This window comes from Choloepus didactylus, chromosome 16 (genome assembly GCF_015220235.1).
Source record: "Choloepus didactylus isolate mChoDid1 chromosome 16, mChoDid1.pri, whole genome shotgun sequence".
Taxonomy (NCBI): Eukaryota; Metazoa; Chordata; class Mammalia; order Pilosa; family Megalonychidae; genus Choloepus; species Choloepus didactylus.
The window spans coordinates 47,377,664-47,393,061 of record NC_051322.1 but is presented as its reverse complement, the minus strand read 5'-3'; the positions used below and the strand labels follow the sequence as shown (position 1 = coordinate 47,393,061).

General features: G+C 36.3%; 1 protein-coding gene across 2 annotated transcripts in view; it reads right to left on the bottom strand.

Annotated features, from left to right (window-relative positions):
• Positions 1–15,398, bottom strand: part of CCDC178 (coiled-coil domain containing 178) — a 513,958-nt gene that overhangs the window by 194,197 nt on the left and 304,363 nt on the right. Inside the window, exon 19 of one of the 2 annotated variants that reach the window (XM_037806202.1) lies at positions 13,253–13,329. The exons of the other annotated variant lie outside the window; for it this stretch is intronic. Coding sequence (XP_037662130.1) covers positions 13,297–13,329 — 33 coding nt within the window. The 3' untranslated portion in view covers positions 13,253–13,296. Of the gene's footprint in view, positions 1–13,252; positions 13,330–15,398 lie in introns of those variants that run through there. 2 annotated transcript variants of the gene reach the window in all.

The following is a 15,398-nucleotide window of genomic DNA, read 5'->3' as shown; positions in this document are numbered from 1 at the left end:
TTGCAGGGGAAAAATAAACAAAGGGATACAAGTGCTGGAGAAAATGTGGAGAAAGGGATGTATTCAGTGTTGGTTGGGAAGTAGAATGGTGCAGCCCATCTGGAGGGCAGTGTGGTGGCTCCACAAGAAGCAAAGTATGTGGTTTCCATAAGATCCTGCAACCTCATTATTGGGTATATACTTGAAAGAACTGAGAGCAGGGATACAAACGGACATTTGCAAACTGGTGCTTATGGCAGTAGTATTCACGATTTGCAATGAATACAGGTGGCCAAAGGGTACATCAACTGATGAACAGAATGGTGAACTGTGGTGTATGCATACAGTAGAATACTGAGCAGCTGCAAGAAGGAATGAAGTGGTGAGGCATGCAACTTGTTGAATGGAATGTAAGGACAACATTTAAAGTGAAATAAGCCAGGAACAAAAAGAGAAACACTATAATGCCTCACTAAAATGGACTAACTATAATGTGCAAACTCTGAGAATTGAGTCTTAGAGCACAGGTTATCAGGGAAAGGCTTATTGTAATGGTCTCTAGATTGTAAGCTCTTACAGCGGTCATATCTATTCCTGAGTTGTAATAGTTATCTCTAAATTCTGAGATGCTCAGCTCTTTGTGTATACCCTGGTCTGTTTTGAGTATCTGTGTGATGCCTGGGACTCAGCACTAGAGTCTGGCAGCTATGCATGTCACTATTATCCCACACACCAATTGTTAAAACAGATGAAAAAGAGTTCAGAATTCAATTAGAGATGCAAATGAAGTGGATCAGGTTAGGATTAAGGCAAGTCAGACTAAAGGCTAAAGGACAATATTGACCATGTTTTAAAACTTCAAATTCTGTGTGAGACCAAAGGAAGTTATGTCCATTTGGTGCAATATCTATATTTTCTGTAGCACACCAGTCAATTGAACTTGTATGATCAGTTTACTCAAACACCATAATTAATAGAACTTTTAATAGGGAATGAGATCTGGTTGGTTTGTACAGGTTAGTGTGAGACCCAGAAATTTCCCAAAGTAATGTGGGCAGAGATTAAAAATTTATTTGCAAAGCCCCCCCTGAGGGACAGGGGGAAATGCGGAAATATTAAACTTCCCCACCTGGGGAATTACAGATATTCTCACAAGCATTGGGGACTACCAATTTAGAAGGCTGAGCCCTCAATCTTGGGGCTTGCCCTTATGAAACTTGTTACTGCAAAGGAGAGGCTAAACCTACTTATAATTGTGCCCAAGTGTCACATCCAGAAAACCTCTTTTGTTGCTCTGATGTGGTCTCTCTCTAAGCCAACTCTGCAGGTAAATTCAGCACCCTCACCCCTAAATGGGACATGACTCCCAGGGGTATAAATCTCCCTGGAAACATGGGACATGACTCCCAGGAATGAACCTAGACCTGGACTTATGGAATTGAGAAAGTCTTCTTGACCAAAAGTGGGAAGAGAAATGAAACAAAATAAAGTTTCAGTGGCTGAGAGATTTCAAATAGAGGTGAGAGGTCATTCTGGAAGTTATTCTTACGTGATATATAAATATCCCTTTTTAGTTTTAGTGTATTGGAATAGCTAGAAGGAAATACCTGAAACTGTTAAAATGCAACCCAGTAGCCTTGATATTTGAAGACAATTGTGTAACTATGTAGCTTACACAGTGTGACTGTGTGATTGTGAAAACCCTGAGGCTCCCAGTTCCTTTATCTAGTGTATGGACAGATGAGCAGAAAAATTGAAACAAAAATTAAATGAATAATGGGGGGATGGGGGAATGGGATGTTTTGGATGTTCTTTATTCTTATTGTTTTTATTTTTTGGAGTAATGAAAATGTTCAAAAATTGATTGTGTTCATGAATGAACAACTATATGATGGTACTGTGAACAAATGATTGTACTTGTGGATGACTGTGGGGTATGTGAGTATAGCTCAACAAAATTTAATTAAAAACAATTAATTTGAGGACAACAGTGAAGCATATGGGAATAATAGGTCTCAAGGTCTTTTGTGTACTAGCTGTGTGTTCCTATCATCCTCCATTCATGAGGATATAACATCTGCCCCACCTACCTAACATGTTGCTTATAAAGATAACATGACTGCATAGAACTGAAAATTAGTAATAAACTCTAAAAAAGGATTGTGAATATAAAAATAAAATGGTAAATTATTACTATATAGCACATCAGAGTTCTATTTAATAAAATAATAAGACAACTTGGAATTTTCTTTCCAATATTTCTGTTTACTTTTACTTCTGGGTTAGGGTGGAGTTTCCTTACTGATTTTTCTCCTAAAGCTATCTGTGTACCAAAAGTGTCAAAGAAAAAAGTTTCAAATATAAATCTTAACCATACTGTTATTTTAAACATATCAAAGTATTTATTCTGCTTTCATAAATTATTGCAGATACTATATATTTTATATTAAAAGTTAAGGTGGATATTAATAAACCTGATCCTTCTTATATTTTGAAAAGAAAAAATATCATGATTTTTATATGATTTCAGTCAAAACATTGCTTCCTAAAATTAACTCTCTTGCCTAAGCAATCTGTATTAGACATCTCAGATCAATGCAAGCAGCATCTTGGTATATATCCAGAACTTTCTCTATGGGTCAAATGGACTGCTAACCAAATTCTCTGCCCACCACAGTAGATAATCACATATTTTAAATTTCTCCTCTTTATTTTGAAATTTGTGCTACCTAACACAAAAGATTGACTGATATAAAACTCAAAGTAGAAAGTAGTTGATTTTGTACAATTTAGAGTTGCTAATGCACTCAAAAGTTGGATTTCTTCTGAGAAAAATAGGTACAAATTACTTTTTGGAGTCATCTTCCTTTTTTGTTTTCTAATGATATCACTTCTTATTCTTTTATTAGACAGCCTGACAGTGGAATTCCAGAGACAGGTTATGGGTTCCAGAAAGATAAAGTGAACAGCTCAGCAGAAGGATATGTAACTTCAGAGTCACGGGCTATCTCCTATAAGTTTCACTTTGTTAGCTTTCATAGCCAGTTAGCTTTAATGTTGGGTTCACTGTATGAATTGGGGGAACAAGATCAGCACTTGGGCTCCAAACATCTTCCCTATTATTATCGCTTCACTTGTTTTGGTGATTATTCTATAACCTACTTATTGCCAGGACAAACAGAAAAGGATGGTGGAATTCTTGCATTTTCCACCAAGGGAAAACATGAAAAATCAAAGGAAATCCATGCGAATTTAAAGGCTCACCCACAAATGAAATGAGTCTAAACTGCAGGCCAAAGTTGACTGTGATGAACACTTGAGATGAGTATTCAGAAAAACCAGGAGTATTATTATTATTATTACTGACGAAAGAGTCTCCTTATAATAAGCATCCAAAAAATCCATCTCTACCAGAACATTTCTTGATTTTTCTGTGAAATATCAAACAACAAAAGAAAACTCATGTTTGATCAAGATTAAAAGTCTGCTTCGGGGAAACCACAATGAATTAAAATAAAATTTAGTTTTCCTGAAAACTTACACTTTAAAAAATCATTTTATACTCTTCTACACATTGGATTATTTTGCAAAAATTCTGTTAAAAATCAATAACCTGAAAAAAGCCACATGAAGGAGGGTCAAGATGGTGGTGTAGGGAAGCGTAGGATTTAGTCTGTCCTCTAGAACAGCTAGTAAATAGCCAGAAACTGCCTGGAACAATTGTTTTGGGGAATTCAGAGACCAAGTGCACATCGTGCACCAGCCAGGAAGGGCAGAGACTGATATATTGCAGCACAGAACTGTAAGTAAATTCTTCCACACTGTGGAAGCTCGTGTGCCTAACACTAGGTTGAAATTATACAAAATACTTTATCAGATCATAATGGAATGAGTTGGAAATCAATAACAGGCAGAGTGCTGGAAGATTCACAAATACATAGTGCCTAAAATACATACTCTTAAACAACCAATGGGTCAAGGAAGAAATTACAAGAGAAATCGGTAAAATGAGATCACACATATCAAAACTTATGGGATCCAGCGAAGGCAATGCTGAGAGGGAAATTTATTGCCCTAATGCCCATATTAAAAAATAAGAAAGAGAAAAAATCATGGACTCAACTGCTCACCTGGAGGAACTACAGAAAGAATAGCAAAATAATTCCAAAGCAAACAGAAGGAAAGAAATAACAAAGATTAGAGCAGAAATAAATTAAATTGAGAACATGAAACAACAGAGAGAATCAACAAAACCAGAAGTTGGTTCTTTGAGAAAATCAATAAAATCAATGGACATTTAGCTAGGCAGACAAAGAAAATAAGAGAAAGTATGCAAATAAATAAAAGCAGAAATGGGAGGGGGGCAAAACTATTGATCCATAGAAATAAAGGAGTTAATGAGAGGATATTATGAGCAACTATATGCTAACAAACTAGACAACTTAGATGAAATGGACAATTTGCTAGAAAAGCATGAATAACCAACATTGACATGAGAAGAAATAGAAGACATCAATAAACCAATCACAAGTAAAGAGATGGAATCAGTCATCAAAAACCTCCCAAGAAAGAAAGGTCCAGGATCAGATGGCTTCACATGTGAATTCTCTCAAGCATTCAAAAAAGAATTAGTACCAATCCTGCTCAAATTTCAAAAAAAATTAAAGAGGAGGGAAAGCTACCTACCTCATTCTATGAAGCCAACATCACCTTAAAACCAAAGTAAGACAAAGATACAAGAAAAGAATCTTTAATTAATTTCTTTAATAAATATAGATGCAAAAATCCTCAACAAAATACTTGTAAATTTAATCCAGCAGCACATAATTAAGTGGGTTTTATTTCAGGTATGCAAGGGTGGTTTAACACAATAAAATCAATTAATGTAATTCATCACATCAATAATTAAAAGGGAAAAACACAAATGCTCATCTCAATTGATGTCAAAAGGTATCTGACAAAGTTCAGCATCCTTTCGTGATGAAAACACTTCAAAGGATAGGAATAGAAGGAAATTTCCTCAACATGATAAAGGGAATAATATATGAAAAGCCCACAGCTAACATCATACTCAATGGGGAGAGACTGAAAGCTTTCCCTTTAAGATCTAGAACAAGAGAAGGATGCCTACTGTCACCATTGTTATTCAATATTGTGCTGAGAGTTGTAGCTAGAGTAATTGCTCAAGAAAAAGAGATAAAAGGCATCCAAATTGGAAAGGAAAAAGAAAAACTTCACTGTTTGTAGATGATAATGCTCCTATATGTAGAAAAATCCCCCCAAAATCTAAAGTAAAGCTACTAGAGCTAATAAAAGAGTACAGCAAAGTGTCAGGACCCAAGATCAACTGCAAAAATCAGTAGTGTTTTTATATACTAGTAATGAGCAAGCTGCCGAGGAAATAAAAAATACTTCCATTTACAATAGCATATAAAAGATTCAAGTATTTAGAAATAAACTTAACTAAGAATATAAAAGACCTATACACATAAATCTAGAAAAGATTGCTAAAAGAAGTCAAGACTTATGTAAATGGAAGCATATACTGTGTTCAAGTATATAGTAAAGATAACAATTCTACGCAATTTGTTTTATAGATTCAATGCAGTACCAATCAAAATCCCAACAACCTACTTTGAAGAAATAGAAAAATCAATAATCAAATTTATTTGGAAGGGCAAGGTGTCCCAAACAGTTAAAAGCATCTTGAGAAGAAAACTGGTGAGAGGTCTCAAACTATCTGACTTTAAAGCGTATTACAAAGCTACAGTGGTCAAAAAAGCATGGTACTGGCATAAAGATAGATATACTGACCAATGGAATTGAATTGTGCATTCAGAAATAGACCCTCTCATCTGCAGACAATTGATATTTGATAAGGTAGTCAAGTCAACTCAACTGGGACAAAGCAGCCTCTTCAACAAGTGGTGCTTGGAAAACTGGATATCCATATCCAAAAGAATGAATGAGGAACCTTATCTCACACCTTATACAAAAATGAACTCAAAATGGATCAAAGAACTAAACATTAGAGCAAAGACCTTAAAACTTTTAGAAGAAAATTTAGGGAAATATCTTAAAGGTCTTGTCATAGGATGTGATTTCCTAGAACTTACACCCAAAGCACAAGCAATGAAAGAAGAAACAGATAAATGGGATTGCCTCAAATTGAATACATTTGTGTGTCAAAGGACTTTGTCAAGAAAGTAAGAAGGCAGCCTTTTCAATGGGAGACAATTTGGAAACCACATATCTGATAAGGGTTTAATAGCCAGAATATACAAAGTGACCCTACAGCTCAGCAAGAAAGAGACAACCCAATTAAAATATGGGCAAAAAACATGGATAGACACTTTTCTGAAGAGGCAATACAAATGGCTCAAAAGCATATGAAAAGATGCTCAACCTCACTAGGTATTGGGGAAATGCAAATCAAAACCCCAATGAGATATCATCTCATACCTACTGGAATGGCCATTATCAGGAAAAACAAACAAACAAACAAAAAAAAAACAGAAAATTACAAATGCTGGAGAGGATATTGAGAAATAGGTACAGTTATTCACTGTTGGTAGGAATACAGAATGGTGAAGCCACTCTGGAAGGCAGTTTGGCAGTTTCTCTGAAAGCTAAGTATAGAATGCCATATGATCCAACAATCTGATTACTAGGTATATACTTGGAAGGACTGAAGGCAGGGACACAGACATTTGCACACTGATGTTTATAGCAGCATTATTCACGATTGCCAATAGATGGAAACAGCCCAAATGTTCATCAACTGAAGAGCGGATAAACAAACTGTGGTACACATATACAAAGGAACATTATGCAGCTGTAAGAAGGAAATAAGTCGTGATGCATGCAACAATGTGGATGAACCTTAAGGACATTATGTTGAACAAAATAAGCCAGAAACAAAAGGACAAATACTCTATGGTCTCACTAATATGTGCTAACTATAATAAGCAAACTCTTGAGAGTTAAATTGGAGAGTACAGGTTGCAGGAAATAGAAAGAGGGCAGAGATTGGGCAATCAATGTTTAAGGAGTACAGAATGTTCAACAAGGTTGATTGTAAAGGTTTGGAAATGGATAGCACAATACTGTGTGATGGTAGCCAATACCGTAAGTGTAATTAACAAAGCTGAATGTGAGTATGGTTGAAGACAGTAAGGGTAGAGTCATGTATGTCACCAGAAGACACACTAGAGGATAAAAACTGGGAATATACAACTTAGAAAAACCTCGAGTGGACAATGATGTTGGTTAATTGTACAAATATAAGAAAGTTTTTACATTAATAAGAACAATGTATGTCACAAGGTGTTAAAAATGGGAATATGTTGGAAAATACAATTAATGCAAACTAAGGTCTATAGTTAAAAGTAACACTGGAATATTCTTTCATTAATTGTAAGAAAGGCAATACTCCAAAGCTAAATGTAAATTAGAGGGGGATATAAGGGAAGGTATGGGACTTTTTTCCTTTCTTTTTTTTTTTCCTTATTTATTTTGGAAGAAAGGGGAATGTTCTCATATAGATTGTGGTGGTGAATGCATAAGTATGTGATTATACTAGTTGGAATTGATTGTGTACTTAGGATGGATTGTATGGTGTGTGAATAAAACTTTTTTTTTTTTTTTTCAAATAAACAGAAAACTACAAGTGCTGGATACAGTTGGAGAAAGAGGTATACCTATTCACTATTGGTGGGGAAGTGGAATTGTACAGTCCCTCTGGAAGGCAGTTTGGAAGTTTCTCAAGAAGCTGTGTCTGGAGGTGCGATGTTACCTGGCAATCCCGTTACTAGGTATATGCCCAGAAGAACTGAAAGCAGGGATATGAATAGACATTTACACACTGGTGTTTATGGCAGCATTATTCATGATTGACAATGGATGGAGGTGGCCCAAGGGTACATCAACTGATGAGAAGGGAAAACTGTGGTGTATCCATACAATGGAATATTGCATGGCTACAGAAAGGAATGAAGTTGTGAGGTATGCAATGAGGTGAAGGAACCTTGAGGACATTATGTTGAGTGAAATAAGCCAGAAACAAAACAACAAACATTGTATGGTCTACAATATTTTCTGCATGTTAGAATTTCAACATGTGTGTAAGACCAAAGAAAGAGATGTTTATTTTGTCCAAAATTTAAATTCTCTATAGCATACTATCTAATTTTGCCTGTCTGGTCAGTTTATTTAAACAACCTAAATACATGGAACCTAGAATAGAGGACGAGACCTTGTTATTCTGTATAGGTTAATGTAATACCCTGATACATTCCAGAGTATTTGGGGCAGATAATAGAAGAGTATTTGCAAAGTCCTTTGAAAGACAGGAGAAAAAATGTGGAACTATTAAACTTCCCCACCTGGGGAACTCCTGATATTCTCTCAAACATTAGAAACTCCAAATGTAGTAAACCAAGCCCTCCATATTGAGGCTTGCCCTTATGAAACTTATTCCTGCAAAGGAGAAGCTAAACCTACTTATAATTATGCCTAAGAGTCACCCCTAGAGAACCTCTTTTGTTGCTCAGATGTGGGCTCTTATTTGACAAATGCAAATAAACTCACTACCCCTCCTTCCTACATGGAACATGACTCCCAGATGCATAATTCTCCCTGGCAATGTGGGACATGACTCCTGGGGATGAACCTGAACCCAGCCTTGTGGGATTGAGTATGCCTTCTTGACCAAAAGGGAGAAAAGAAATGAAACAAAATAATGTTTCAGTGGCTAAGACATTCAAATAGAGTTGAGAGGTCCTTCTGAAGGTTACTTTTATGTAAGCTTCAGCAAGATATTCCAGTTTGCCACAGTATGCCAAGCACAATCAACAGTATTCCTGAAGACCCTAAAGAATACCCTAAGACTATAAAAGTTTTACTTAAGTTTATTTTTTTCAGAAATGTAAAGCCTCCAAGTTCTTCCTATGCCAGATAAACCCTGAAACCCAGAGGTATCAGTCTCTCCAAGAATATCCAACAGTTTCATTCCTCTACCCTGTAATGTTGACACCCCTTTATAGCATGAAGAATCAGAATGGTCATTGCCCAGATATCTCCAAAGATTGAGAGAATATCAAAGGAGAGGGAAGAGTTGTAAAGGAAAAGTTAGGATTAATAAATTATTATGATGACTAACACATTATATAGACATTTCTTTTTAGTTTCTAGTCTATTAGAGTAGCCAGAAGGAAATACTTGAAATTGTTGAACTATAATCTAGTAACCCTAATCTTTGGTAAAGATTGCATAACTATATAGCTTTTATCTTGTGAACATGTGATTGTAAAAACCTTGTGACTGCCACCCCCTTTATGCAGTGAATAGGAAGATGAGTAATGAAGACAATCTTGGAGAAAAAAAAAAAAGCCACATGAAGAAATAAAGATCTCCAGTGAGGGTAACAACATGGGTAAATATAAGTGCTGGCAGTAGTGTATTTAAGGTTTTTAATTCCACTTTTTACTTCCTACAGGATCTAGAAGGCAAATGCCTAAATGTAATGATAAATCAGTGGTTTTGAACTCATAATGTATAAACATGTACTCATGACAAGAACTGCATAAAGGTTGGGGGACAGAGGGGAACAATAATGGATATTTCCAGAAAGTGAAAAGTAGGGTGCAGGAAATTTTTGTTTTCTTTGTGCTTTCCCATATCTCCAAGATTTTTCTCCATGAAGATGTGGTACCTTTTCACATTAATGGGAATATTCTATTCAGATAAAAAGTTGTCAACAATAGAGATGCACATTTAAATGACAGAATATTCCCAATTAGTGAATTACTATTCTCTTTATTTTTTGTTAGAGCTCTGTGATGGATATAATATAATGCCATTAAACAACATTAACATGAAACATAAAAATGAAAAAAAAAATCAGTAACCCTTGAGATGTTAAAAACCATTTACCTTTGAAGTAAAAATGTGTATGTTTCTTTTGTTGTACTTCATGACTTGTAAAAGGCATGGCATTTCTTAAATAATTTTAGAAAAAGCTGGGCTAATAATCCTAAATGAAAAAGAAATTTTAAAATAATAAGAAAATAATTTATGTAGATATTAGCTATCTTAAACTATCACAACTACCTACTAGATATCTTACCCAGATGAAATTCGTTACCCTGAAATTCAGTATCTCGGCAAGGTCTTCATCACTAATTAAAATAATAGCAAAGGAAGAGCATTTGCAATTGCTCTGTTTAGGCTAAAATTACAAGGGTGATAAATCTCAGCTTCAGGGCATAAACTGATCACCAGCTGGGGTGAGAAAGAAATGTCTACCTATTGTGTTGATTTGCAAAATTACATACATTATATGTTTTACTCCCCCAGAAACATCTGGCACAGGCTACTGTTTGAGACGCTACTGGACTGCATGCAAGGAACACTACTTAGCTAAATTATAGAAATTGTGTGGTTCTATCAATCAAACTATCTATATCTATATAAAAGTTAAATTCAATGGCTTGCTAAAGATATACTGAATTCTTCATTTTAATGCCATTGATTCAAATTCTTCCCAGGCTAGTGATCAAATGTTATTACAGATGTCAGGTGGAATATGAAAAATTAAAAAAATAAAATTTTGGTTTATTCCACTTGAGATAAAACAAAAACAAACATCAAAACAGACAATATTTGGCAGTTTCTGTGGGAAAAAAATATAAACTGGATGCTCATGGACTTTGAACTAACATGAGATATTGACAAAAAGAAATGAGTTTGGTAAATGACATTCTATGAGAGCTCCTCTCCCATCCCCACCTTTGCTGCCCAAATCCCAAATGAAGAGACCAGTTTACTTTTAGGCCAGACCAGAAAGATGTAAACCTGCATGACAAAAGGACTGGAGGGTCCTGTCTATCTTCTACTAGATGAGGTGAGGAGAAGGAAGAGGGAGGAAGGGGCAGATCTCAGATAATGTCTGCAGAACAAGATTTCCATTTGCCCTGACAATGTGACCCAGGAAGGACTCTGGAGGCTCAAATCTCCATGTGGAAACCCGAGAGTACAGGGAGCCCTGGGGCTGGTGGAATGAAAGTCCAGCAAGTGAGAACACTGCAGTGGAGGTTTTACATGATGAATTTAGAAATGCCTAACAACCATATGATGGTTAACAAGACATTAATTAATGGTTAATAACTCATACTTATTGGTCTGTTCATAAGTTAAAGGAGACCTCAGAAAATCTAAAAGCAGAGTATGAGGCAAACAGCTCTTTAGTCATGATCAACTGTCTTCTACCAAATCCTGAACCACAGACTTGGAAGTATGTAGGTCAAATGGAACAGGGCTTCAGGTTTGTTTGTTTATTTTAATAATTTAAATGCTGTTGACGTATTATATTTCCAATTTGTCTCAGTCACTGGTACTTTTTATTGTCTTAGTCCCAGCCTTTCCATAATCTGATATTGTACTTATGGTCCAAAAAAGCATTAAATATCATTATAAAAATATCAGTTTCAATATAGTTCTAAGAATTTTATAAAATGTTCTTTACTGAAATGTACTATGTCCAGATTTTATTTATAAAGTTTTATTTAAAGATAACTCCTCCCCCTAGAAATAACAGTATTACCAAGTTTTAAAGCTCCTGTTTTTCAAACTTTAATCATCATAATATTTTTTGAAAAACTTACAAAATCTTGATATTTTTCTTAAGACATAGAGCCTACAATGGAATACTAAATAAAACTTTGGTAGTCACTGGAAAAAGATTATATTTCTCTCCATATATATCCCTATAAGGCTACACTTGTGTAATTGGCCTTTTTTTTTTTTTTAATCTACATAAGCACTACATTGCTAGTATTCTCTTCACAGTTCATTATAAACCCCAAATGTGTTCCTGCTGCACTTGTATGTACTTTCAAGGGGTCACTGGTTCCATATAGGACCAAATACATTTTATCTCCCTCTAAAAGGAATCTGCTAAGGGCTCTTCTTCAGGATAAGTACAGTCTAAGTAGTAGTCACAGTATAAACAATGGCTGCATTATTGCAAAATAGATGAATATTAATACTTGCATAAATTTATTTTGACTAAAGAAGTGTTAAATAAAATTTGAGACAATTTTCCAACTCAAAGTTTTTAAATAGAAAATATTACCACAGAATTTTCCTAAGATTTTCTGATAGAGGAATTACCACATTTGGGTCTGTCTTCCCAGCTATTAGGATTTGTGAGTCATTAACCTCGGGTTTGACATGCAGATTCCCAAGCTAGGGAGTGCCTGCAAAACTGAGCTGCTACAGAAGTGGCTTTAACATTCTATATTTCAAATTACCTTAAGTGGCTTTGGGGAAATTATGGAGATTAGGGTCACAACGGTGGTGGCCAAATCTACTCCAGTATAATTCTGCATTAGAACTTCTGCTTTGGAAGGAAAACCAAGGATCCAAAGACTAGTGGAGAAGTCTAAGATCTGAATTAATCTTGTAGAAATGAATAAGTTAAGGGAGTGGCTCTGTATTAGCTTTGAATTGTGTAGCAAATTACCACAATTTAGGCACTTAAAACAGCACCCATTTATTATCTCACATTTATGAAGGTCAGAAATCCAGACATGGCTTCACTGGGTTCTCTGCTCAGAGTCTTATTCTCAAGTATTGGCTAGACTGAGTTCTCATTTGGAGACTCAACTAGGGAAATATCCATTTCCCTGTTCGCTCAAGTTATTGGCTGAATGTATTTCGTTGTCATTATATGACTGAATTCCTCATTTCCTTGCTAGCTGTAGGCCAGGCATTGCTCTCAGCTCCTAGAGGCACTCTTGGGTCCATTCCTTGTGGCCCCCTTCAGTCTCAAACCAGCAAAAGAAAATTTCATGTAAAAACCACTTACTTTGAATTTCTTTCATCAGGAAGAGCCCAGTTCCTTTTAAGAGTTCATTTAAATAGGTCAGGCTCACCTAGGTTAATCTTCTTTTCTTAAAGTCAACTGATTTGAGACCTTGATTACATCTGCAAAATTCCTTCACGGAAGCACCAAAATTAGTGCTTAATTGAATAATGGGGAAAAGGTGTGTGTACACCAGGTGGTAGGAATCTTGGGTTCAAAGAGAGAAGCAGAACCAGTAGAATGTGTGTGTATGTACATCTTTATAAACATACATACAAACATACATATACACACATGTATATATGATGTATTATAAGTAATTGCCATACACAATTGGGGGGGCTGGCTAAGCAAGTCCAAAATCCACAGTCAGGAAGGGAAGATTACAGGCATACTAGAAACCATGGGCATGGGCTGAAGCTGTTGTCCACTGGTAGAATTTCTTCTCTTTCTTAGTTCACACCCATGGTCTCATCTGGAGTTCCCTATAATTAGATGACAGAGAAAGAAAACTCAGCCTTCATTTACAAACAGTTCTGTATGATATGTAGGCACCAACAAAGGTGGACACCTGTAGAATTACAGCCCATTCTGGGACAGCTATGAAGGACAGTGGTGAAGGAAATTTCTCCTGGTGGGCAGAACTTCTTTTGATTAGTGTACCTAGTTGCTTATGTTCCCTGGAAGGAGAAATGGCCAGAGTTATGAGTCTATATCTATTAATAAGTTAATGGCCAATGATTCGGCCGCATATTCATGGTTTTAGAAGGAAAATGACTGGAAAATTGATGAAAAGGAGGTCTGAGGAAGAGATAAGTAGATAGAGCTCTCCAAATGGTACAGACAGTGAAGATATTGGTGCTCCATATGAATGCTCATCAAAAGGCAATCTCAGCAGAGGAAGATTTTAAAAATCAAGTGGATAGGATGACCTATCCAGTGGATTTTGAGTTAGCCTCTTTCCTCAGCCACTACTGTCATTGTCCAATCGGTTCTTGCACATAGTGGGCATGATGTAGAGATTAACGGGGTGGAGACTATGCATGGGTTAAACAACATCAGCTGTCATTTACCAAGGCCGAACTGGCTACAGCCACTTCTGAACGCTTAATCTGTCAGCAGTAGAGACCAACATTGTGCCTCCAATATGGTACCATTCCCAATGCTTTGTATGGGTTAGAAAATTACTCTGAATTTGTCCTCCTTGTCTGCAAAGCACCTCAGCTGGTCATGGTTCTTTGCATGACAGGATTACCCAAATCTTCAATCTTGCAGGGTCTGGGCCACTAGCAGTCCTGACTGAATTGGATTATTGTCGTTGTCTATTGATTTTAATCATGACCATGGTAGTACTAAGAGATGCTTTAAAGGATATCCTGTATTCCAGACATATACCTCATTACCCCTATTGTGGTAGTAGCAACCAGTCCCCCCTTCGTAATTGGAATCAATCACCCTAGTCATTAGGATAAACCCCCTCTGACATCTGAGGACTTACAGAATGCCTTATCTACTCACAGTATTCTGAATTGCTTTTTGACCAAGGAACTCTCTTCCCAACAAATGAAATGTGGCAATGGATCCAGGCTCATGGAATTCATTGGTCTTACCATGTTATCCATCAACCTGAAGCAACTACTTGATACAAAGGTAGAATGCTGAAAGATTAGTTGGAGAAAGGTTTTTCAGGAGCTGCATATGCTCTAAATTAGTGTCCAATATATGGTACTATTTCTACCATAGCCAGGATTTATGGGTACAGGAGCTCCACTTCCTATTACCCTTAGTGATCCACTAGCAAAATTATTGCTCTCTATCCCCACCTTAGGCTCTGTTGGTCTATAGGCCTTAGATCCAAATGGAGGAATCTTCCACTAGCAAACATATCAGTTATTCCACTGGACTAGAAGTTGAGACTGCCACCTGGCTACTTTTGGCCCCTCATGCCTTTGAATCAACAGGCAAAGATGGGGATTACTGTACTGGCCAGGGTGACTGATGGATTCTGACTACCAAGGGGGAATTGGGTTGCTACTGCTCAAGGAGGATCATAAGAAATATGTTTGGAATCCAGAAGATCCTCTAGGGCACCTCTTAGTACTCCCAAATCCTATGATTTAAGTCATTGGATAGCTACAACAACTCAATTCAGGTAGGACTGCTAATTGCTCACTTTCTTCAGGAATGAAGGTTTGGGTCACCTCTTCAGACACAGAGCCACAAAGAGCTATAGTGCTTGCTGAAGACAAAAGGAATATGAAAAGGGTAGTGGAAGAAGGTAATTATCAATACTAAGACTATGTGACCAGCTGCAGAAATAAGAACTGTAATTGTTATGAGTATCTTCTTTATTTTGACATATGTTTGGGTGTTTATGTATATATACTAACCAAATACTTTTGTTTTTCCTTCTCTTACCCTCTAATCATTTAACATGATAACTTCATATTATAGGAATTAAGTTATACGATATCAAGAGAAGAATGAAATCACCCTACTCTTCTGAGGTAAGGGTTAGTGGTTTTGTTGTATGTGAGGTAGTTGTATCATGCCC